We start from the raw sequence: 19662 nt of genomic DNA on the forward strand, positions 1-19662 counted from the left end.
CACTGACCCCCCCCAGGGCCAGCAGGGCTGAGAGCAGCAGACACATCCCCCCCTCCCCATCTCCAGCCCCCAAGAAACCAGCCCCAGGGCTCCCTAACCCTCCTTCCGTCATACCCACCATGCAGCCCAGCAGGACTGAAGGTGGAGGACAGAGCACTGGGCGCTGGGGGGCAGGAAGGGGGGCGGGAGGGATCCTGGCTCACTATGGTGCTGAGGACCGGAGGTGGTAGCAGGCCATCCGGTTACGTAGCAGAGGAAGCAGAATTAGCCTTTGGAACTCGCTGCCACTTAGGCCAAGCACTCAGCTGGACGCAGGCGGGTTGGAGGGTTTCATGGAGAACAGAAATATCCAGCTACACAAAATAACCCAGCGAAAAAGCCTCCGGGCAGGAGCCTGGTCCCAGCTAACAGGAGCAGGTGACCCCATCACTGCATTAGACCGGCATTTTCCCCAGCTGGCCACTGGCACAGACAGGAGACCCGGCCAGATGGCCCCGGGCTCTGCTCCGCTCCCATGGGACTGCGCCCAGGAATGGGCAAAGACATCCCGTCTTCCTCTAGCATGGCACGAATTCTTCACCTCCCTGCCCAGCTCCCAGGTGGCTCACTGGGGGGCGTTGGTGGAGCAGCTGCTGGGACAGAGCTTCAAGAACAGGGAGCGCCAGGGTCTGTGTGGTTGTCCCAGCCCGGGACTGTCCCAGCCTCCACGGCGGGGAGAGAAACCAGCTCATTTCCCCCTCCCGCGCCCCAGCACACACTGGCGGGAAGGAGCAGACATCAGACAAGTGGAAAAAACCCAGATCATTTAAATAACGATTAAAAAAGCCACATGAAGCATCTGGATTCCAGGTCGCGGAGAGCCCAGTGTGCGGCGGGGAAGAGGGGAAACCGCGACACCTGCCCGGCTCCTGCCCTGGGCCCGGGAGCGAGATGCTCCCCACGGCCCAAACCCAGCCAACCTCAGTGCCCCCCAGGGCAGGCAAAGGAGAGGCACCCCCAGAGCTGGCCACACAGGGCAATGGCTACATGCAAAGCTCTGCCGGGTCTGGCGGCAGGAGAGGGCCGGCGGAGGATTTGCACCCGGGATCCCCCGTTAGCCACGCTCCCTGCAGCGGGCGAAGGGGGCCAGGCCCCGGCGGCACCGTGCTGGGCTTTTTGGTACTTTTAGTTATTTGGCTTTTTATTACAATTTAAATTAAACCACCCCAAGACGCGAGTGTGACCGGGAGGGGTTTCGTGGGGGAGGCGGGGGGTTGGCGCGAGTGGCCACCCGTAACCCACTCCCCACGGGGCAGTGCCGGGCCAAGCGCTGGGCAAAGGGGTGAGACGAGGAGGATGCGTTGCCCAAGGGACGGGGTGGGGGCGGATGGAGCAGGGAAGGGAAGGGCAGGGATAAAACGTCACCGAGATGGAAGAGACCCACCAGGCTAGACAGTCCCTGCCCCGTCGGCGTGTGCCCAACGCCCCCAGGCGGCACGGTGCCAGAACCCAGCGGGCACCAGCTCTTAGATACAGTCTTGATAGAGCCCAGACTCCCTCCGGCCGGGGCGCTCCGAGGGGGCCAGCTTGTCTTGGCTCCAGGCGATGCAGAGCTGAGTGGGAGGGGTGGGATCATGGGGGGTAGGGGGGGAGTCTTGGACCCCCACGTGGTCAGATAAGGCCCCCGCTGATAGCCCCAAGGCCGTGCCGTGGTTCAAGGCAGCGCCGTCCCTTTCCATCGGCGGCTGCAGGCGACTGTCCCGGCAGCCCCCGCGGCCGGGCGGGGCCCGCACTAGTTGACGGGCCCCGGGTCCGCCATGGGCATCATGTGCAGCACCTCGTCCAGCAGCTGCAGGGCGCGGTGCAGGTGCACCTCGATCCAGCAGGGCGTGTGCTTGATGCTCTGGCGCGGGTAGTCCGGCCCCCAGCCCTTGACGAAGCTCAGGCGCAGGATGCAGAGACGCCGGAGGTCGTCCACGCCGATGCCGGCGGCAGCGGAGAGGCCTGGGGACGGGGCAAGGAGAGACGGGCAGGGCCGTGCCGCTGGGGACTCGAGCCCCTCCCCACAGCGTGCACACATGCCCACGAGTCCGGGCTCCCAGCCCTCCCCGCTCTAACCACTAGACCTCACTCCCCTCCCTGAGCTGCGAGGAGAACTCAGGAGTCCTGGCTCCCAGCCCTACCCTCCACCACCCACTGGGACCCCAGCTCCTCCCTTATTCCTAGTGGCACCTCCCACCCCAGGGCTCGTTCTGCCCCCTGCATCCCCAGCGGCCTGACCCTCCCCAGGCCCGGAGGAAGCCCCCCCCGGCCATCACTTACTGACAGCTGGCGCGATGCCGCCCACGGAGCCGGGCCCCGGGATGTTCCCCGCCACCGCGGCTGCCTGCGCCGCAGCCGCCGCTTGCGCCGTGGCCGCCTGCTGCTGCATCTGGCGATGGCACTGCCGGAGGTCGAAGACCTGGGGGGGGGGGGGGGGGAAGAGCGTCAGCGCCCGGGGGGGGGGGGACCCGGCTCCTGCGGCGACACTTGGGGATGGCGCCGGACACGGCAGAGCCACGGGGAACCACAGGGTCTGTCCCCGGGCAGCAGCCTCAACAGAGAATCCGCCCCCCCCCCCCCCCCGGCAACCCCCCTACCTTGATGTAGGCACCGGGGTAGATCTTGTGCACGGCATCCCCCGGGGCGCGCCCGGCCTCCCGGTCCAGGTAGTAGCTCTGCACGAAGACGGCGTGGTCGCTCAGGCAGCGCATCCACACGTCGCCCTCGCCCCGGCACTCCAGCTGCACCCCTTTGCCGATGTGCAGCCTGCGACACAGGAACCGCGGCTCAGCCCGGCCCTGGGCCCATCCGGCGCCCCCCCCCCCCCCCCCCCCGCAGCTCACCTGGCCCGCTCGCTGGCGTCCGTGCGGTGCACGTTGGACAGCTGCCCCAGGCAGAAGCGGTCCCCGCCCGAGGGGTCCACGTAGCCGTCCACCGTCACCACGGGGCAGCTGGACGGCACCTTGAAGATCTCCCCGACCTGCACGTCCATCTCGAAGTAGGCGATGGAGCACCAGAACTCGGGACCTGTGGGGGGCAAAGGTCATGCGGGCGTGGGGGGCGTCAGGGGGGGCCCCCCACGGCTGCGTCACTTACCGGGATGGCTGGAGACTGGCTGCTGGTAAGTAGCTGAGGTATGGTGCGGGGGCCCTGGGAGGGAAAGACACGGGCTTGGTCAGGCAGCTGCTTGAAGGCGGGAGAAGAGGCAGGAAGGGCTGGCCGGGGGGGGGCGGCTGGCCGAGGGGGGAGCAGCTGCCGGGCCTGAGCCTCGGCTCCGAGACGCCCACGGAGCCCTCGGTGCCGGGTTCCAGTCCCAACAGGGCGTGTAGGTAACAGGCCGGAGACGTGCCCCGATCCCTCTGCTCTGCATGGACACAGAGGGTCCCCGGGCACATGCCACGGGAGCTGGGCTCTGCCCCATCCCCTTAGCTCCCGCCGCTGGCTGCTTCCTCCTCCCCAGAGGTGGCTGCATTTCCCTGGGGCTGGGGCAGGGGCTATGGAAATGGGGGGTATTGGCTGCCACCCCCCACCCAGACGTACAGTAGTGGTTGGGGTGATGGAGCGGGGGCTGCGGGTGGCTCCGTCCGTTCTGCGGCGGCGGCGGAGGGGGCGGCGGGGGGGTGGGCTGCTCGCCCCCCAGGCTGGGGGTGTAGACCGCTGCGCTGCTGGCCGTCCAGCTGGCCGTCGTGCCTGTCGTGCCTGAGAAGGGGGGGGAGACAGTGAGGGCCCCGCCCCACTGCACCCCGGGGAGGAACCTGGGGCACCCCCGTGCCAGGCCCATTCCTCGACTGGCCGGCGCCGGGGCGGTGCTGCCGGGAGTCGCCCTGCACTGGGGCGCAGCTGTCCCCGCCCCGGCTGGGGGGGGGGGGGTGTCGAGCGGGGGCTGGTACTCACTGTGGTAGGGCGGCTTAGGGGGCGCGGGGTAGCCGTTCTGCTGCGAGGCCGGCGGGGCCGGGGGTGGGGTGGGCGCCATGGGCTGGTGGGGGGACGCGATCTGCAGCAGGCCCTCGCCGTGCGGCATGGAGAGCAGGGGACCCCCGGGGGCCACTGCCGGGGACGGGAGAGACACAGATCAGCCAGCCGCCGCCGCCGCCCCCCCAAACCTGCCCGTCCCCCCGAGACGGGGGCCCCAGGGGCAGTACCCCCCCGGTTCCCAGCCCCTGAGTGCCACTGTCTGGGCAAGGGGACCTGTCCCAGCCCCACTGGGGTCTGTGCTTTTAACGGGGTGTCACTTGGGGCCCCCCCTGGGCTCCCGGACAGTCCGGAGAGACAGAACCTCCCCCCGCCCCGGACACTGCCCCCACCCGGCCCCGTGGGCTCCCACCGCAGGGTCTGCGCCGAAGGGCCCGGCTGTACTCACCCGGGGGCGACATGGGCAGGGTGGGGTAGATGTTCACAGGGGCACGGGGGGGCTCGGGCAGCTGGAGGGGGGGCAGCGGCTGGCGGTAGGACTCGGCGGGGGGCATCCCCCGGGGCTGGGGCTTGGCCCGCAGGCCGTGGTCGCTGGCGGGGGAGCCCAGCCCCGAGGGCACCTCCATCTGGACACAGTCATGGACAAACTCCTCCTTCACCAGGCGAGCAGGGGGGGCTGCAGGTTGGGGGGGGGGGGAAGAAGAAAACATGGGCTTGCGGGGGGCCATCACGGGGCTCCCCCCAGCCTCACAGGGATCCCCAGCTCCCCACCAGGGCTCTTCTCCCCCTCTCCCAGTGACCCCCAGGACTCTTCTGTCCCCCTCCTGCATCACAGGGACCCCCAGGGCTCTGCTCCCCCTGCCCCCATGTCACAGGGACCCCCAGGACTCCCCCGGGGAGACACAGCCAGGGGCCGTGTGCGGGGGAGACCCTGCAGGGACCGTCCCAGAGCCCCAGGCAGCGACGGCCCCAGCTCAGCCGGGACGGGACGGGGAGCGTCGGCCCCTCACCTGTGTTCTGGACGCTCAGCCCTGCAGCAGAGAGAGAAGAGAGCATTAGCCAGGCGCCGGGCGTGCGTGGGGGGGGGACCCAGCGCATGGCCGAGGGGAGGGGGGGGCACAGCTCCCAACACCCAGCCCCAGTGCCAGCGGCACACGCTGCTCTGGGCCCCGCAGGTGTCATCCACCCCAGCTGCGCCATGGGGCTCCCGGCTCCCCAGAGAGCTGGAGGCGAAAGGGGAGCGCGTTCCCCGAGGCCGGGACCCGGAAGCCCAGGAGGCGCCGGGCCGGGCCGGGCGGGGGCTCACCGAGGCCGGGCGACACCACGCGCTCGTAGTGGTAGGGGTTCACGCAGACGCTGTCGTACTTCAGGTCGAAGGCGAACTGGCAGAACTTGACGTGCTTCAGCTCGTTCTTGTGCAGGTCGGGCCAGCGCCAGAGCCGGGCGTAGATGACGTGGGGGAAGCCCTTCCGGCCGGCCACCTGGCGAGAGAGCGGGCAGCCGGGCAGGGGGGGCTGGACGCCGGGCGGGGGGGGGGGGCTGGCAGCCAGGACTCCTGGGTTCCAGCCCCAGCACCGCAGCCCTGCAGATCGGACCCTGGCGTCCTGCCTGCGGGCAGTGGGGACAGGGCGGGGGGAGGGCAGGTCTGCTGGAGGACGGGAACCAGGGAGGAGACAGACCCCAGCACGGCCCCCCGTGCTCCCCTCGCCCCCCAGGGCCAGGCGACCCCCACACAGCCCCAGGACCTCTGCAGCCGGCCTGGGGGGCGTGGGAGACACATGGGAGCTGGGGCCTGTGCAGCCCACTCCTCCCCCCCCGCCCCGGCTTTTCCAGCCGTAATCGGACACACACACACACACACACACACACACACACACACCCCCCGCCCCCCAGACCTTTGTTTATCCCGTTGTGGGGACACCTCAAAACCCATCCAGTCTCACCGGCTGCAACGGCGCCAGATTCCCAACACCCCCCCCCCGCACAGAACAGCAACACCCCCCCCCCCCAAAGCTCCTAGGAACCAGCCCGCTGCCCCCCGCTACCTGCAGCCGCCCGTCCAGGGTGCGCTGGATGGTGACGCACTTGCTGGGGTGGGCGCCGTTGGTGGTGATGGCCGTGATGAGCGAGTCCAGCTCGTCCTTCTTCTCCTTCAGCTTCTTGACCAGGCTCTCGATGGCCCGCTTGGCGAAGGTCTCGTTCTCGCCGCCCTGCCGGTGGCACATCAGGCTGTGCACGATGCTCAGGCAGGCGTCGTTGCTGCTGGGGGGGTTCAGGGACATGGTGCTGCCTCCCCTGCAGAGACAGCGGAGCCGGGTCACCCCCTCCGGGCCGGCCGCCTCCCGGAGCCGGTGGCTGGGGCAGGAGCCAGGACTCCTGGGGTCGGGCGGGCTGGAGCAGGGGGACTCCTGGGTCCTGTCCCGGGCTTGGGGAAGGGGAGCGGGGCCGGGCGGGCTGCTGGGTGGGGGGGTTTGGTTCCAGCCTGCAGCCACAGCCCACCCCGCTGAGCCCAGCACCGGGGAGACCTGCCCCAGCACAGCGCCGGGCCCTTCGCGGGATCTGGGCACAGGCAGCGGCCCCCCCCCAGTGCCCGAGGGGCTGTTAATGCTGAGACTCTCCCCACCCCCAGCGTGCAGGATCCTCAGACGGGTAACGCCCTGCGGACCCCATGCCCAGCGCCCGCCCGGGAGCAGGTTACAGCAGGGCCGGCTCCCCGTAAGGCTGGAGGGCACCAGCCCCACAGACTGGGCAACGGCCCCTGGCAGAGCCTGGCTGGGCTTCCGCGCCCAGAGCCCCAGCTCTGGTGGGGGGGAGAGGGGAGGGGCTGAGTCAGGACTCCTGGGTTCCACTTCCCGGTCTGCCCCGCCGTGCTAGCACCCCGGCTCCTGCTGCTCCTGGGGGAGGGGAGGGGGGGCCGCTCGGTCCGTCTCGCCCCGGGGAGGAGGAAACCCCCCATGCAGAGCGCTCTGCTCACGGTCCCAGCCACCCCCCCACCGGAGGCTGGGAGCAGGGGGGGTCGCAGAGGCTAGGTTAGGAGAGCAGAACACCACAGCCCGGGTGTGCCAGGCCAAGAGACGCCCGCGCCCCCTGCCCCAGCCCCAGCCCCTTTCTGCTGGCCCGTGGGGCAGATGCTGCCAGGTGCGGCGGGCCACGGGGGCAGGGCTGAGCGAGCGGCCGGCCGTGAGAAGCACCCAGTCCCCACCGACCCCCGTGATGTGTTTGCTTAGCCACATTCGCCCCCTTCTGCCCCAGAGGATCCCAGCACCCCCTCCGCCCCCCCCGCATCGCGCTGCACCAACCCGCCCGCACGAGGGACACACGCCGGAAAACCCTCCCCTTAGCGCCCCCCGTAACCTCGGCACCAGGGATCGGACGCGAACCAATTCCCAGCCCTGGGTGGGGGACGCAGGGACCTCGGGCGAAGGGGACTCCCCAGCTCTGCTACAGCCCCCCCCCCTCCAATGACCTTTGGCCCATCACTGCATCTCAATGTGGCTCAGTTTCCCCATCTGTGCTGTGGGGATAACGCTGCTTCCGTTCTCCCACCCGGATCTATTCACACCGCCAGCTCCTCTGGTCAGGGACCGTCTCACCCCGGGTCTGTGTGGTGCCAGGCCTGGGGGGGGCCCCTATCCCGGACCGAGGTCTGCACAGCGCCCGGCTCAGCGAGGGGTCGCGATCCTGGCCACGGGGTCTGCACGGCGCCCAGGGGCTCCAAAACCTGGCCGTGGTGCAGAGAGGCAGGAGCTGCGCTGGGTGCCGGATGGCTCCGGATGCATCCCGCAGATGGACAAACCTGCGGCAGCTCCAACCCAGGAGGCTGCAAACCCGCTCAGAGCCCAGAAGTGAAACTGGGTCCCCAGCCGGCCGCCCCAGAGCTGGAGGATCTGCCACGGGGGCCGGAGCAGCGGGAGGGGCTCGATTTGCTGGGGCTGCTGGATCTGCTCCCGGAGGGTGGGGGGCCTCTGCGCCCGGCCCTCAGAAAAGGCTGTAAAGAATTAGGGAAAACAGGAGACACCAGCCCCTCCTCGCCAGCGCGTCCAGCTCAGCGCGGAGACGCCGAGACGGGAATTAACCACATTAAACGGGAGACTGGGTCTGCGAGGGGAGGTCACGGGCGGGTCAGAGCTCGCACAGCCTGCCGGGGCGGATGGGGGGGGCCTCCCCCCCTCCACGGGAATTGCGCAAGGCCGGGGATCGGGTGGGTGGCAGTGATGGAGGCCTGGCCCAGGCACCCCCAGACAGACGGCCACCCACGGGGCATGTCAGAGCAGCTCCAGCAGGGCTGTGCCGATCGGGTTAGAGCGGGGGGGCTGGCAGCCAGGACTCCGGGGTTCTACCCCCTGCTCTAGGACCAGAGTGGAGCCTAGTGGTTGGAGCAACGGGGGGACCGGGAGCCAGGACTCCTGGGCTCTATTCTCAGCTAGGGGGTGTGAGGCAACCCCCTTGTCCTGCCATCCCCAGGGCTTCCTTTGCACTCATCCCATCCCAGCACCATCAGCTCACTCGGGGCCTCCACCCGGGCGGAACGGGGGGATCCGGGACCGGCACTCTGCTAAGGAGGGGCAGCTGGGCTGGTCGCAAACGGGCCAGCCTCCCCCGCCCGCCCCGGCCAGCTCCAAACACTCACCCAGCCGAAGCCTGCCGGAGAACACGTCCCGCTGCTCGGCCGGCGTCCCCTCCCCGGGGGAGGACAGCCCAGACTAAACACAGCCAGCAGGCACCGCTCATTAACCGGCCTGTCCCCTCCGGCGGCTTTCCTCCCTCCCTTTAACTGCCCGGGGCCCAAATTTAGGGTCTAAGAAGAAACAACATCCTGGAAAGAGCCCCAAGGCTGGGCCCCCCCCCCCGTTCTGCTGGGGAGGGGGCACTTTGGGGCAAGGGGGGTCCCCCCCCAGTTTCTATTATATTTGTCAATGGGGAATTTCAGCAGAAACTCACGCCCCCATTCCCAGCCCCCCCATCTGACAGACAAAGCGCTGGGAGCCGGGGTGACCCAGCTGCTTCTTCTGCCCCCATCCCCCCCCCCCCCCCCGCAACACACACAATCGCAGGGGAACAAAGAAACCCGCACGGTGGCACCCCCCCCCAACACAGCCGCTAACGGGGGCAGGTGGGGAGAGCCTAGGAGGCCCCCGCAGGGGGAAGAGCTCATGAATTCACTTGCCTGCAGCGCCCACGACCCACCCCCCAGCAAAAGGAGCCCCCCCCCCCGTCCACACGCACTGGGAGCAAATCGCTGCACGGGCCCGTTAGCTATGGGCCTGCGACCGGCTGGCATGGACCTTCCCCAGCCCGGACTACACAGACACAGCTCGGCGCAGGGAGGGTAACACAACACAACAACACAACACAACACAACACAATGCCCAGCCGGCCAGGCTGGTGGGTCGGGCACTGGGCTGGGACCTGCAGAGCGGGGTCTGATTCCTGCTCTGCTACACGCGCCCCGGGACCACTCACTCAACCTCTCCAGGACATTTTCCCAGCCGCGAGGTTCCCGGGCTGTACGCTCCTTGGCTAGGGGACGGCGCCTCTCCCCACTACCCAGCACAGCAAGGCCCCGATCTCAGCTGCGCCTTCCCCCGCAGCGCGTCCAGCGTGTCCAGAGCCCCTGAGCAGAGAGGCTCCGGAGCGCCCACGAGGCGACTAAGACTGTCAGTTATTCCTCTTACAGACGCACCGAGAGCATGTCCCAGGCCCTGAGGATTCACAGTCTAGTCCAGCCAAATCAAATCCATTTCCCTGGGGTGTCCGTATTTCAGCCGGAAAGATCCCCTCACAATAGGCTCTAGATATACTTCACCTGCCCATGTAATGCAGCCACCTCTGGGGAGGAATGGAGCAGCCGCTTTGAACAGCCCACATTTAGGACGGGGAGAGCAGGGGCATGGATTCAATGGAATCCAGGGCGGGGGAGGGGTCACCCTCCAATTTTTGGGATCCTTTGCGACCACAGAGGATCGGGACCCAGGGTGTCCATCGGATCCAAGACAGGGCGGTGATGGGTATGGAGAGCAGACCCTCGATGGAACCGTCTCTTCACTGACCTGCCTCCCCCCAGGCCTCAAGAAGCCCCCACCCGAGTCCGGCCGCCAGCACACACGGGTCCGGCTGCAACCGGTGCCTGGCGTGCTGTGGGGGGGGGCCCTCTGGGCCAGGAGGCGCTAGACGGGCGGGGGGCTCCGCAGAGCATCGTACACTCGAGGAAGGAGGAGGCACCGGGTCAGCAGGAGGCTGTGAAAGGGTTAACGCCCGATGCTGCCTGGACCAGGACATCCAAAGACAGGATGTAGAGGTTCCTTTGCCCCGGGGGTCTGGCCAACGTCCTGGGGGCTACAGCTGCCCCTTCTGCTACGGCTCACGTGGCGCCCGGCCCGGCTGCGCCAGCCCTGCCTGCACCGCAGCAGCGCTTCGGGGCTCCGGACCAGAGGGCTGCGCCAGGTGCTGTACGAACAGAGCCAGCGACAGCTCCGGCCCCGAGAGCCGCGATCTAGAGACAAGCCAACGGGCGGGAGGGTGGAGGGGGGGGGTCACTGCCCCCATTTCACAGACGGGGAACCGAAGCCCAGAGAAGGGACGTGCCCAAAGCCAAAGCAGAGCCTGGGCGAGAACCCAGGAGTCCTGGCTGCCCCCAACCCCGTGCATCGAGCTGTCTCTGCAGCAGGCTGCGCTGCGGATACTTACCGGCCGCCGACCCGAGGCAGGGACAGAGCTCTGGGGGGTCAGACTCGTCCCCCGGAGCTGGGGGCTGGGGGCGCAGTGGGACCCCTCATCCCAGCCGGCGCGGGCTCAGCTTGCAGGGAACCCCCCTGCCGACAGGACGCAGGCGAGGAGCAGCGGGTGAAAGGGGGCCGGGGGCAGAGCGGGTGCAGAGGAGGCGCACGTCAGGGTGAGCGGCGGGAGGATTCTTGGCCCCGCTGCAAACGTCCGGCGTGGGAGCCCCACGAATGGGCTTTCCTGTTGAGTCTAGCCCAGCCGAGCCACGCGGCGAGGGGGGCAGGGTGGGGGGCCTCGTGGCTCCAGGCCCGGCCCAGCAGCCCCCGCCGCGCCCCGAAAGGACTTTGGTTATTGTTGGGAGCCAGGCTCTGAGTCACCCGCCCGCCCGCCCGGCTTCAGGCCCTGGGAAAATCCTTGGCTCCGCGGCAGACACAACAAACTGTTAACCCTTGCTCGGCTCCACTCCTCTGAGACGGGACATGACTGTCCTGGCTCTCCTGCCCCCCGCCGCCTCCCTCAGCGCCTTAGCCCCCCAACGCTACAAGTTCAGTGGGGCTGTGGGGGCGCTTCTGGGTCCCACCCCTAGGCTCAGGCCACCCCCGCCTCCAGCCAGGCTGGCCCTGCCTTGCCACCGCTCCGCTGCACAGCCTTGGGCCAGTCGCCGCTCCCTTCCGTGCCTCAGTTTCCCTGGCCTAAGAACCGCCTGCTCTCAAACAAGCCCCGAGGCCCTGGCGCCTCTCCGTGCTCGCCCGTCCCGTGAGCAGAGCGCGCCGAAGGCGGCGAGAAATCCCAGCCAGCGAGGCGAGCCGCGGACATGCACTGGCCTCGCCCAGCCGGGACCCGCAGCCAGCACAGGCAGCCGAGCGGTTTGCAGGTCCGGACACGCTTTGGGTGCCACTCCCCATGCGCTGGGGGGGGCGGGGGATGGTTGCACTAGCCAGGTGCTGCCTGGAGGGAAACCAAGCGATGTGCCGTGCCCTGAAGGAGTCTCTGCTCACCAGAGGGTTCCCTGCGCCTCTTTCAGCCTCGTCTGCTCCCCCCGGGAAGCAGGGAGCCGACACGCCGCGGAGCAGCACCGGGCTCCCGGGCCAGCACTGGCAGAGTCCTCCCACGGCGCCGTGCCAGGGCTCAGTATTGGCTCAGGCAAAAACTCCCCAGGTTCCTCCCGCCTGGCGCCCGGCCATGGGGGCCTACACCTCCCCGCAGCGCCGTCCCGCAGGAGCCACGTTCCGTCGCAGACACTAACCTGCCGCTACGCTGCAGCCAGCTCTGGGGAGGAGGAAGGCAGTCGCTGTGCGCCGGCTCGCAGTGACGCGGCACCATGGGCTGCAAGGGGAAGAGAAACACAAAAACCTTGTACCTGGGGGCAACTGCAAACGGGGGGGGGGCGGGAGGATGGAATTGCTCCGGGCGGAATTGGGCGAACACCTCGGACAGCCTCAGCGGCGCAGGCACCAGCTCGACGGCCACCGAGCTCCGCTGCCTGCACCCCCGGGGCCAGGGCCGGGGCCAGGGCCAGGGCCAGCACCCGGGGGTTTCTGCCCACAAGTGAGGCTCCTGAGATGGGTGCCTCGGGGAAGGGGAAGCTGGCAGGCAGGCGCGTCCGCCCCCACCGAGCCGGGCTGGGGGGTGAGACCCCACTCCTGGGAGCAGGGCCGCTTGGGCTCAGCACTGCGCAGGGGCCCGGGCAGAGGGCCTGGTCTGTTTGAAGGGAGGCAGCAGGGCCTAGGGGTTAGGGAGCCGGGGCAGAGAACCCCCGACCCGCTCAGACCCTGCCCCAGCTGCATACGATAACAGGGGCAATTTCTGCCTCCGACCCGGAACCCCGGCCCCGCAGCCGTGACGCTCAGCCGCTGTCAGCGCCGCGTGGCGCCTGGCAAACACGGAGGGGGCAACGCGCCGGGACTGGGGGATGTCTGAAGAGCAGAGGCTCTGGCGTGACGCCCGGGGGGACGTGAGCTGTCAGCGCCAGCCACGCCTGGAAGGAGACGAGTCCCAGCTCCCCTCTGAGCCCTCCTGCCCTAGCCTCGCCCAGCACCCTGCCAACAAAACTCCCCTCTTCAGAGCTTTCCTCCCGCCCCCCACGCCTTCCGGCAGCGAGTCTGCGGTGGGCATTCGGGGGAGAGGGGCCAGGTTGTTCTACGAACTGGAACACCGCAGGAGGGACGTGAGCTCGTTCAGTGCCACGCCACTCGCTAGCCACGGCCGCCCCCCACCTCCATTTCAAATGGGGAAACCGAGGCACGGAGAGGGGCAGAGGGACCTGTCAAGGCTGCAGAGCAAGGTCTTGTCTGCACTGGGGCTCAGGGCTTGTCTGTGCTCGGACGTTGATCGGAACAGCTGCTTGGCGTGAGCCCCGGGGGACGCGCCCGTCCGTGAAGAGGGGTGCCTTCGTCAGCCGCAGCCTACACGCACTGGCAGGGGCCTGGTCTACACCGGGAACCAAAGGGCAGCCGCCCGCCCGGGTCTGATTTGCACCTTCTAAAACTCTCACCAAGACAAAGCAGCTGCATGTTGGCCATGCGTGTATTGGAGCCTTCCCCTGACGGGTCCTCCGCCCGGCCCAGCCCCGCAGCTGCAGACTCTGGCCAGGACAAGCAACCCCAGCCCCGTGCTGACCCGCCGCCCGTCCCCGGGGCCAGGAGTGGGAGCAGGCGGCACGGCCTGCGGAGAGATGGGACAGAAGCTGGTCCACTCCTCTCCAGCTCACAGGCCTTCAGCATTCGGGAGCTGCCGGGCCTTTTGCCACAGATGCAGCCTGCGCCCGGGACCCTGCAGCCGGGAGGCGCCAGGAGGAAATGGTCCATGTTAGAAACCCCCCAGTGCTAATCCCTGCTCTCCGAGGGCCCCGGACACCACGGGGCTCACAAGCTCTCGCTGCATTTCCAGGGGTGCTCTGGCAAGGGAGGCCGGTGTGTGGGCCTGTGTGTGTGTGTGCATGTTGCAGTCAGACCAGGCGAGCGCCCCTGCCCTTGCGATTGCCTGGAAGAGGAGCTAACACCAGGCGAGAGCCCAGCCCAGCCGCGCCGGGCAGGGAAGAGCCGCGAGGAAAAGCAAAACTCCAGGCAGGGGAGCAACCCGCCGAGTTCAGGGCGAACGGCCAGGCTGGCTCAGACCCGGCGCCCATCCCGTGCTCTGAGCGCGGCCAGCACCAGCTCCTCTCGTTCTCTGGGCCTGGCTCGCCCCCACCGTGACAGCGCCTGACAGTCACTAGCAGGTCTGACCCTCGTCCCCCCGGGGTAGCCTGGAGGAGACCAAGCGACTTCGCCCAGCAGGGCAGCGGCAGCGAACCCAGGGCTCCCAGGGCCCTCACTGCACGGCCACGTGCTTCAGAGACGGGTCCCAGAGCTGCAGGATTCCAGGCTCATCGGCCCCGGGGGAAGCGTCCTGCTGCCCCACCCGTCAGTTAGGGGCTGGTTTATTAACGCTCGGGTTTTGGTCGAGCTCCAGGCATTCCCGTTAGCCACATAAACGCCAGACCCTGTTCTGACTCCTGCTCAGCTGTACGGCTCTGTGACACCCTGTGGCAATGAGTTCCACAGGCCCAAAGAGCACTGGGTGGCCACTGAAAGCTTCATGATTAGCTAGGTCAGAACGATCCAGTGGCCTCCGACTCTGCGGCTCTGTAACAGCCCATGAACCCCGCAGGGATCCCCTTCAAACAACCACAGCCCCGGCTCCCTCCACCTCTGCTTTGTACCAGACCCCAGGGATGGGGGGAGAATCGATCTCGGGCAAGGAGGGACTCCAAGAGGGATCTGCTGCCATGCTCTGCCCGTTCTAGCCCCTCAGCACATCTCATCAGACAACCCCACAGCGCCTCTGAGAATGCTGGGATTAGCCCCCTGGTTTACACAGGGGGAAACTGAGGTACAAATCGGTTCTGCCACCCTCCCCCACACATACTAAGGCCGTGTCTACACTAGCAAGCTTACAGCGGCACAGGTAAGTGGCACAGCTGTAAGAACGCCTGGATAGCTGACGGGAGAGACACCATAAAACCAGCTCAACGAGCGTCTCCCGCCGGCACGGCGCTGTGCACACGTGGGCACTGCTGTCGCTCGGTGTGTGTGGGTGTGTGTGCGTTTCACCCCTCTGAGCAACAAAAGTTTTGCCGACATCCGGGCTGGTGTAGCCAGGGCCCGATGCATCGTAACTGTAAGAAGGGAAGAAGGGATTTTTAAAAAGCGCCAACCTCCGAGCAGTGGCTGGGAACCGCCAGACCGGATCCGAACCAGGGCCGGCCTAGCCCAGTATCCTGACATGGCCAACCCCAACGGCTGCAGAGAACAGGGCCCGATCCCTGCCGTGATGGGACAACCTGCCCTCGGGGACCAACAACCCCAGCGAGTCACCTTCACGCTAGAAAGACATCGCCACGTGGGGCTGGTCTCCCACACCCGTGCCCGGCTTAAAGCCCCGTCCACGTCTGGTTTGCCAGAGGTGGGGGGGGGCACTGGCGTCCAGCTGGCCCTCCCCTCTCCCAAAATATCAGACTGGCACAGGATGGACCACGACTCCCAGCTCCCTCTGCCGCAGAGCCGGGGGGCCGGAAGGTGGACCCAGCAAACCGTGCCAGCCATGCCGGCCGGTACCACGGGCCGGGAATCGGAACTCTGCCATCAGCTGGGCACGTCCCCCCCTCCCCCCCCCAGCGCCAGGCCCTTGCTCCAGCTGGGACGTGACATGGTTGAGCTGGGCTTTTGTCCTGGCTCAGGGCTTTTCAGAAACATGGCAGGGCTCATTCTTCGGCAGGTCAGGGCTAGGATCAAGGCCTCCTCTGCCCCCCCCCAGCAGCCCTGCAATACAGACACGCCTTGTCCCTCTGTCTCTGCCCAGACACACGGACCCTCCCTGCTCCTCCCCACAGCAGAAGGGGGTCCTGCAGCCCCTCCCCCACTACCCTGCTCTAATCCCGTTGGCTGGGGGGGCTCACTTCACTGCCAGCCGACCCTCAGGGCAGGGACAAAGGGACAGGCCAGGGCTGGGACGATTCCCCCCCGCAGCCCCCCAGCGTCTCGGCACAAGCTGGTGTTTTACGCACACTCCAGCCCCCAACTTCAAGGGCTCTGGGCATGCTCCCAGTCACTCCTCTGGCTGGGGGGGGGGGGGGGGGGTAGGGAGGGGGGTGCACACAACCCAAGATCTCCCCCCTTTCGAACAGAGAACCCTAATACTCCTCCCCAAGGGCGGCCCCATGCTCTGTGCCTGGGGTCACTGGATGGAGGTCCTGGGGATGAGGGGTGGGGACAGGTGAGCCCCCAAGCTGTGGGGGAGCCAAGCTGCTCTTGACACACCTTAACTTCCGGAACTTCATGTGCACCCCACAAGTGACCCAGACTCCTGCTCCCATGGGGCCCAAGGAGGGGGGCTGTCGGATGTCTGTTAATGAAGCCTACTGCCCTGTCCCTTTCCAAGGGGGGGTGCGGTGGGGGGCAGGCTAGACTCCAGCAGCTGGGGAAGTGGGTGTCCGCCCCCCGCTGAGATACAGTTAGCTGGCAGGCAGAGCGGGGCACTTGGGACTGCCCCTGGTGTGCAGGGGTCGCCCGCCAGAGATTCAGATCTTGGGGGACACACGTGGGTCTGTGGGGAAGGAGATCAGGGTCAGGAGAGCCATGCTGCACCTCGGCCAGTGGGGTGTGTGTGTGTGTGGGGGGGGGGGGAGGGGGAATCCAGGCTCTAGGGGTTGCATTGTACCTGCGCTTGGTTTGGGATGCATTATACTGGTGGGGAGGCTGTTGCAGAGCTGGGGGCTGCACTGTATACAGGGTGTGTTGGGGGGGGCATTACATGGGGGAAGTGCAGGGCTGATCTGGGTGCATTAAATCGGGGAGGGGGCAGCACTGGGGGTCGCGTGGTACGTGGGCTGGGCTGGGTTGGGGGGTTCACTGTATCTGGGATGCATTAGTACAATGATTGGGGGTGGGGTCTGTATTTCAGATGTGATGTACCAGGGCGGATCTGGGGGAGCGGATAGCTCTGGGATCTGCACTGCCCCTCAGGCCGGGGGAGTTAGGAGTTAACCGCCCCTGGGGTTTGCACGGCCCGGGGTGGGGGGGGGGGAGATCTGGGGTTTGCACGGACGTGGGGGGGGGGGGGAGATCTGGGGTTTGCACGGCCCGGGGGGGGGGAGATCTGGGGTTTGCACGGCCCGGGGGGGGGGGGGAGATCTGGGGTTTGCATGGCCCGGGGGGGGGGGGAGATCTGGGGTTTGCACGGCCCGGGGGGGGGGGGGAGATCTGGGGTTTGGGGGGGGGGGAGATCTGGGGTTTGCATGGCCCGGGGGGAGGGGGAGATCTGGGTTTGCACGGCCCGGGGATAGCAGGTCCCTGCCCCGGGCTGTCGGGGCGCTGTGCAGGGCCGAGCCCGGTACTTACCGCCGCCCCGTCTCGCCTCCCGCCGGCCCCGCCGCATCCCCCCCGGCCCGGCCCGGCCCCGCTTTGCAACTTGTTCGCTACAATAACAAAAGGAGAAGCCGGAGCGCGTGAGTCGCTGGAGCCCGGCAGCCAATGGGAGGCACCGTGACAGGCGGCCGCCCGGCTCCTGGCCAATAGGGACTCGACTACCATGGCGAGCCAGGGCTGCTGCCAGCTCCCCAGACGCACACATTTCTCAGCCCCCCCGCGCCGGGCCCCGGGGGAGGGGGCAGTGACTGCAGGGGGGGGCAGCTAGGGGCCGGGAGCAGATGCCGCGGGGCTGAAGGGGGGGGGGGGGCAGACACTGGAGCTGGGCAGTGAGCGGGGCAGGCAGCGGGGGCAGGGCTGGGGGGGGGCCTGTCCACCCCCCCGGGCCCCAGAGCCAGGCAGGGCCCGTGGGCAGCCGGACCCCCCCTTCTTCCTCCCCGCCGGGCGGGCAAGGCCCGGGCCCCTCCAAAGCCCCAGCAGGGCCCAGGGCCCCTAACGGCAGCGGGGTTTGTGCAGTCTTAGACCCTAAGCGGGGGGGGGGGGGGCAGCCAGCACCAGCCCCTTCGCCCAGCGCTGCAGCTGCTCCCCTTCCACTGTTGACACTATTTTCACCGGGCAACTTTTGCTGCCAGTAACTCAGAGCCACCAGCCAGGGGCAGAGCGCTGGGCGGGGGGGGAGAAGGAAGGCAGGCTCACCCCAAAGCATGGAAGAGGCGGGTGTAGGGTGTGGAGCTGCTTTCCTGGGATTCATGTGCACCTTTAGAACCAGGGTTGGCGTGTCGGAAACGCGGCGCAGGACGCAGGGCTCTTCTTTGCTGTGAGAAAAGCCAGCCGGGCCGGCTCTGAGCTACGGGCCCGTCTGTCCACACCCAGGAGGGTTGCACGGGTGCAGTTGTACTGCACAATCTTCCAGTCCGGCTCCGTTACATGGTGTAAAAGTGCTCACGGGTGCACGGCCCAGGACCCAGCACAGCAGCATTCGGACCAGGACTTCCACCAGCGTAGCCAGCTCCGTCACACCAGCACGCTCCTACAACCCCCGCCTGGGGCAGCAGAATGTCTCAGGGTAGATCAGGCCTAAGCCCTGCTCTTCCCTAGAAAGAAAAGGATGGACGTTTCCCACCTGGGAATTATAGACAGGACGCAAAATCCAAGTGAAGACAAGGCAGGAGGCGTTTTAACACGGTGGCAGGTCAAGGTACGTGCTACCCTCCCTGCTCGTGTTTACTTCCTCTGCTCACACTGGTGAAAACGACAAGCTGCCTGGTCTTCACTAGGATTTTATCACCCGTTAAGCTAACACCGGGTAAGGATTTTTCCCTGCCGTAGACACACCATAGCATGTAACTTTGCTTGCCTGCGCAGTCCCATGAAGGTCAGCAGGGCCACGCACAGGTAGTTGGAGGGACCTACCCTTGTCATTAAAAATCCCTATTTTTAGAAGGGTTTTAGGGGCTATTTAAACCGTCCTGGCCTCAAATCAGTCTGTACCTATTGGGGGTTCAGCTGGAGCCGGCCCAGGGGCAGGTTATCCCCTCACTGGGTGTTCTTGCACCTTTCGTCTGCAGTAGCTGGTACTAGCCCGTCAGAGGCGGGATACAGGACGAGCTGGAGCATGGATCTGATCCAGCCTGGCAATTCCTAGTCTGAGGGCTCAGGCTAAGCTGCGTGGCTGTTTCTACTTTGCCTGGGGAGCACCGAGGCCATGCCACAGAACGCCCTACAGCAGAAGCCAGGAACCACCCCCTTTCAGTGACCAACCTGCAGGCTGATGCAGAGTAGGCCCCATGGGCCCTACCCACTACTTTCCTAGGCACCAGGGGCCGTGCCTCAGTTAAGGCTCTGTTCCTCTACAAGCCGGGCTCCACCCTGGGAGTTGTGCTCACCACCCGTAGGCCCAGCTGCCAGGACCTGCTTCCCCTTGCCCCTCCCCCCCTTTTTTTTGTTTTTTAAATAAAAAGGGGCCAGGCTGATGAGAGCTGCTTCCCAGGGAGCCCACCCGAACCACAGAACTAGACAAGTGGCAGGTCCAGCCTGCAGGAAGCCACCTCCAAGGGTAACTAAGGCCCCATGCCTATGGCTTCTTTGGGTGCTGTTGGGACTGCCCTAAAACCTCTCCTAGACAGAGCTATCAGTGGTTGGAACTAGACTCAGTAGAACGTCACTGTACATCAACCAAAGAGCAGAAACTTTGGTCACTGCTGACACACAGCCTCCCTCTCCCATTACCAATCCCTGGAGATGCCCAGCCCTTTTCCCTGCCAAACCAAAAAACCCTACATCTACTCATTTCAAGCCCTCTCAAAAGAAGCTAAGAATAGCCAGTAAAGTCTCTCGGGGTTGCAGGTAGGTGCATTTACACTATCAGTTTGAGGGCCCTGCTGTTACATGATAGGAACGGGGAGGATGACACATGCCTTATGAACTCCATCCACCATGAAACTAACATTGTTCAGAAAGCCAGAGACCTGGGGAAATATTTGGCTGGAACAAGCTTGGAAAAGTCTTTTTACATGTAACATGACTAGGCAGAGCTGCAGCAGCACCTAGTGGCTGCAATAAGTCAGACAAGCTCCTCCAGTGTTCAGTGTTTTGGAATTTATGG

The 19662-nt window shown here is 66.7% G+C and overlaps 1 protein-coding gene across 2 annotated transcripts; it reads right to left on the reverse strand.

The window, feature by feature from the left end:
• Nucleotides 1-784: 784 nt before the first annotated feature.
• Nucleotides 785-17101, reverse strand: LOC137147300 (mothers against decapentaplegic homolog 4-like). Of its 2 annotated transcripts, XM_067539304.1 has the most exons (13): nt 17031-17101; nt 11900-11979; nt 5979-6228; nt 5240-5414; nt 4944-4964; nt 4382-4609; nt 3916-4068; nt 3562-3720; nt 3118-3171; nt 2865-3048; nt 2619-2787; nt 2302-2440; nt 785-1983 (listed from the first exon to the last, which is right to left on the reverse strand). In XM_067539304.1, exons 2-13 carry the CDS (start codon nt 11974-11976, stop codon nt 1772-1774), a joined length of 1821 nt encoding a protein of 606 aa, XP_067395405.1. In that variant the 5' UTR covers nt 11977-11979; nt 17031-17101; the 3' UTR covers nt 785-1771. The 2 variants fall into 2 exon arrangements, with proteins under 2 accessions (XP_067395405.1, XP_067395406.1); XM_067539305.1 differs by lacking the exon at nt 2302-2440 and having other exon boundaries at nt 1780-1983.
• Nucleotides 17102-19662: the final 2561 nt, after the last annotated feature.

This window comes from Emydura macquarii, unplaced genomic scaffold (genome assembly GCF_026122565.2).
Source record: "Emydura macquarii macquarii isolate MOO-44397 ecotype Brisbane River unplaced genomic scaffold, CSIRO-AGI_Emac_v2 contig_527, whole genome shotgun sequence".
Taxonomy (NCBI): domain Eukaryota; kingdom Metazoa; phylum Chordata; order Testudines; family Chelidae; genus Emydura; species Emydura macquarii.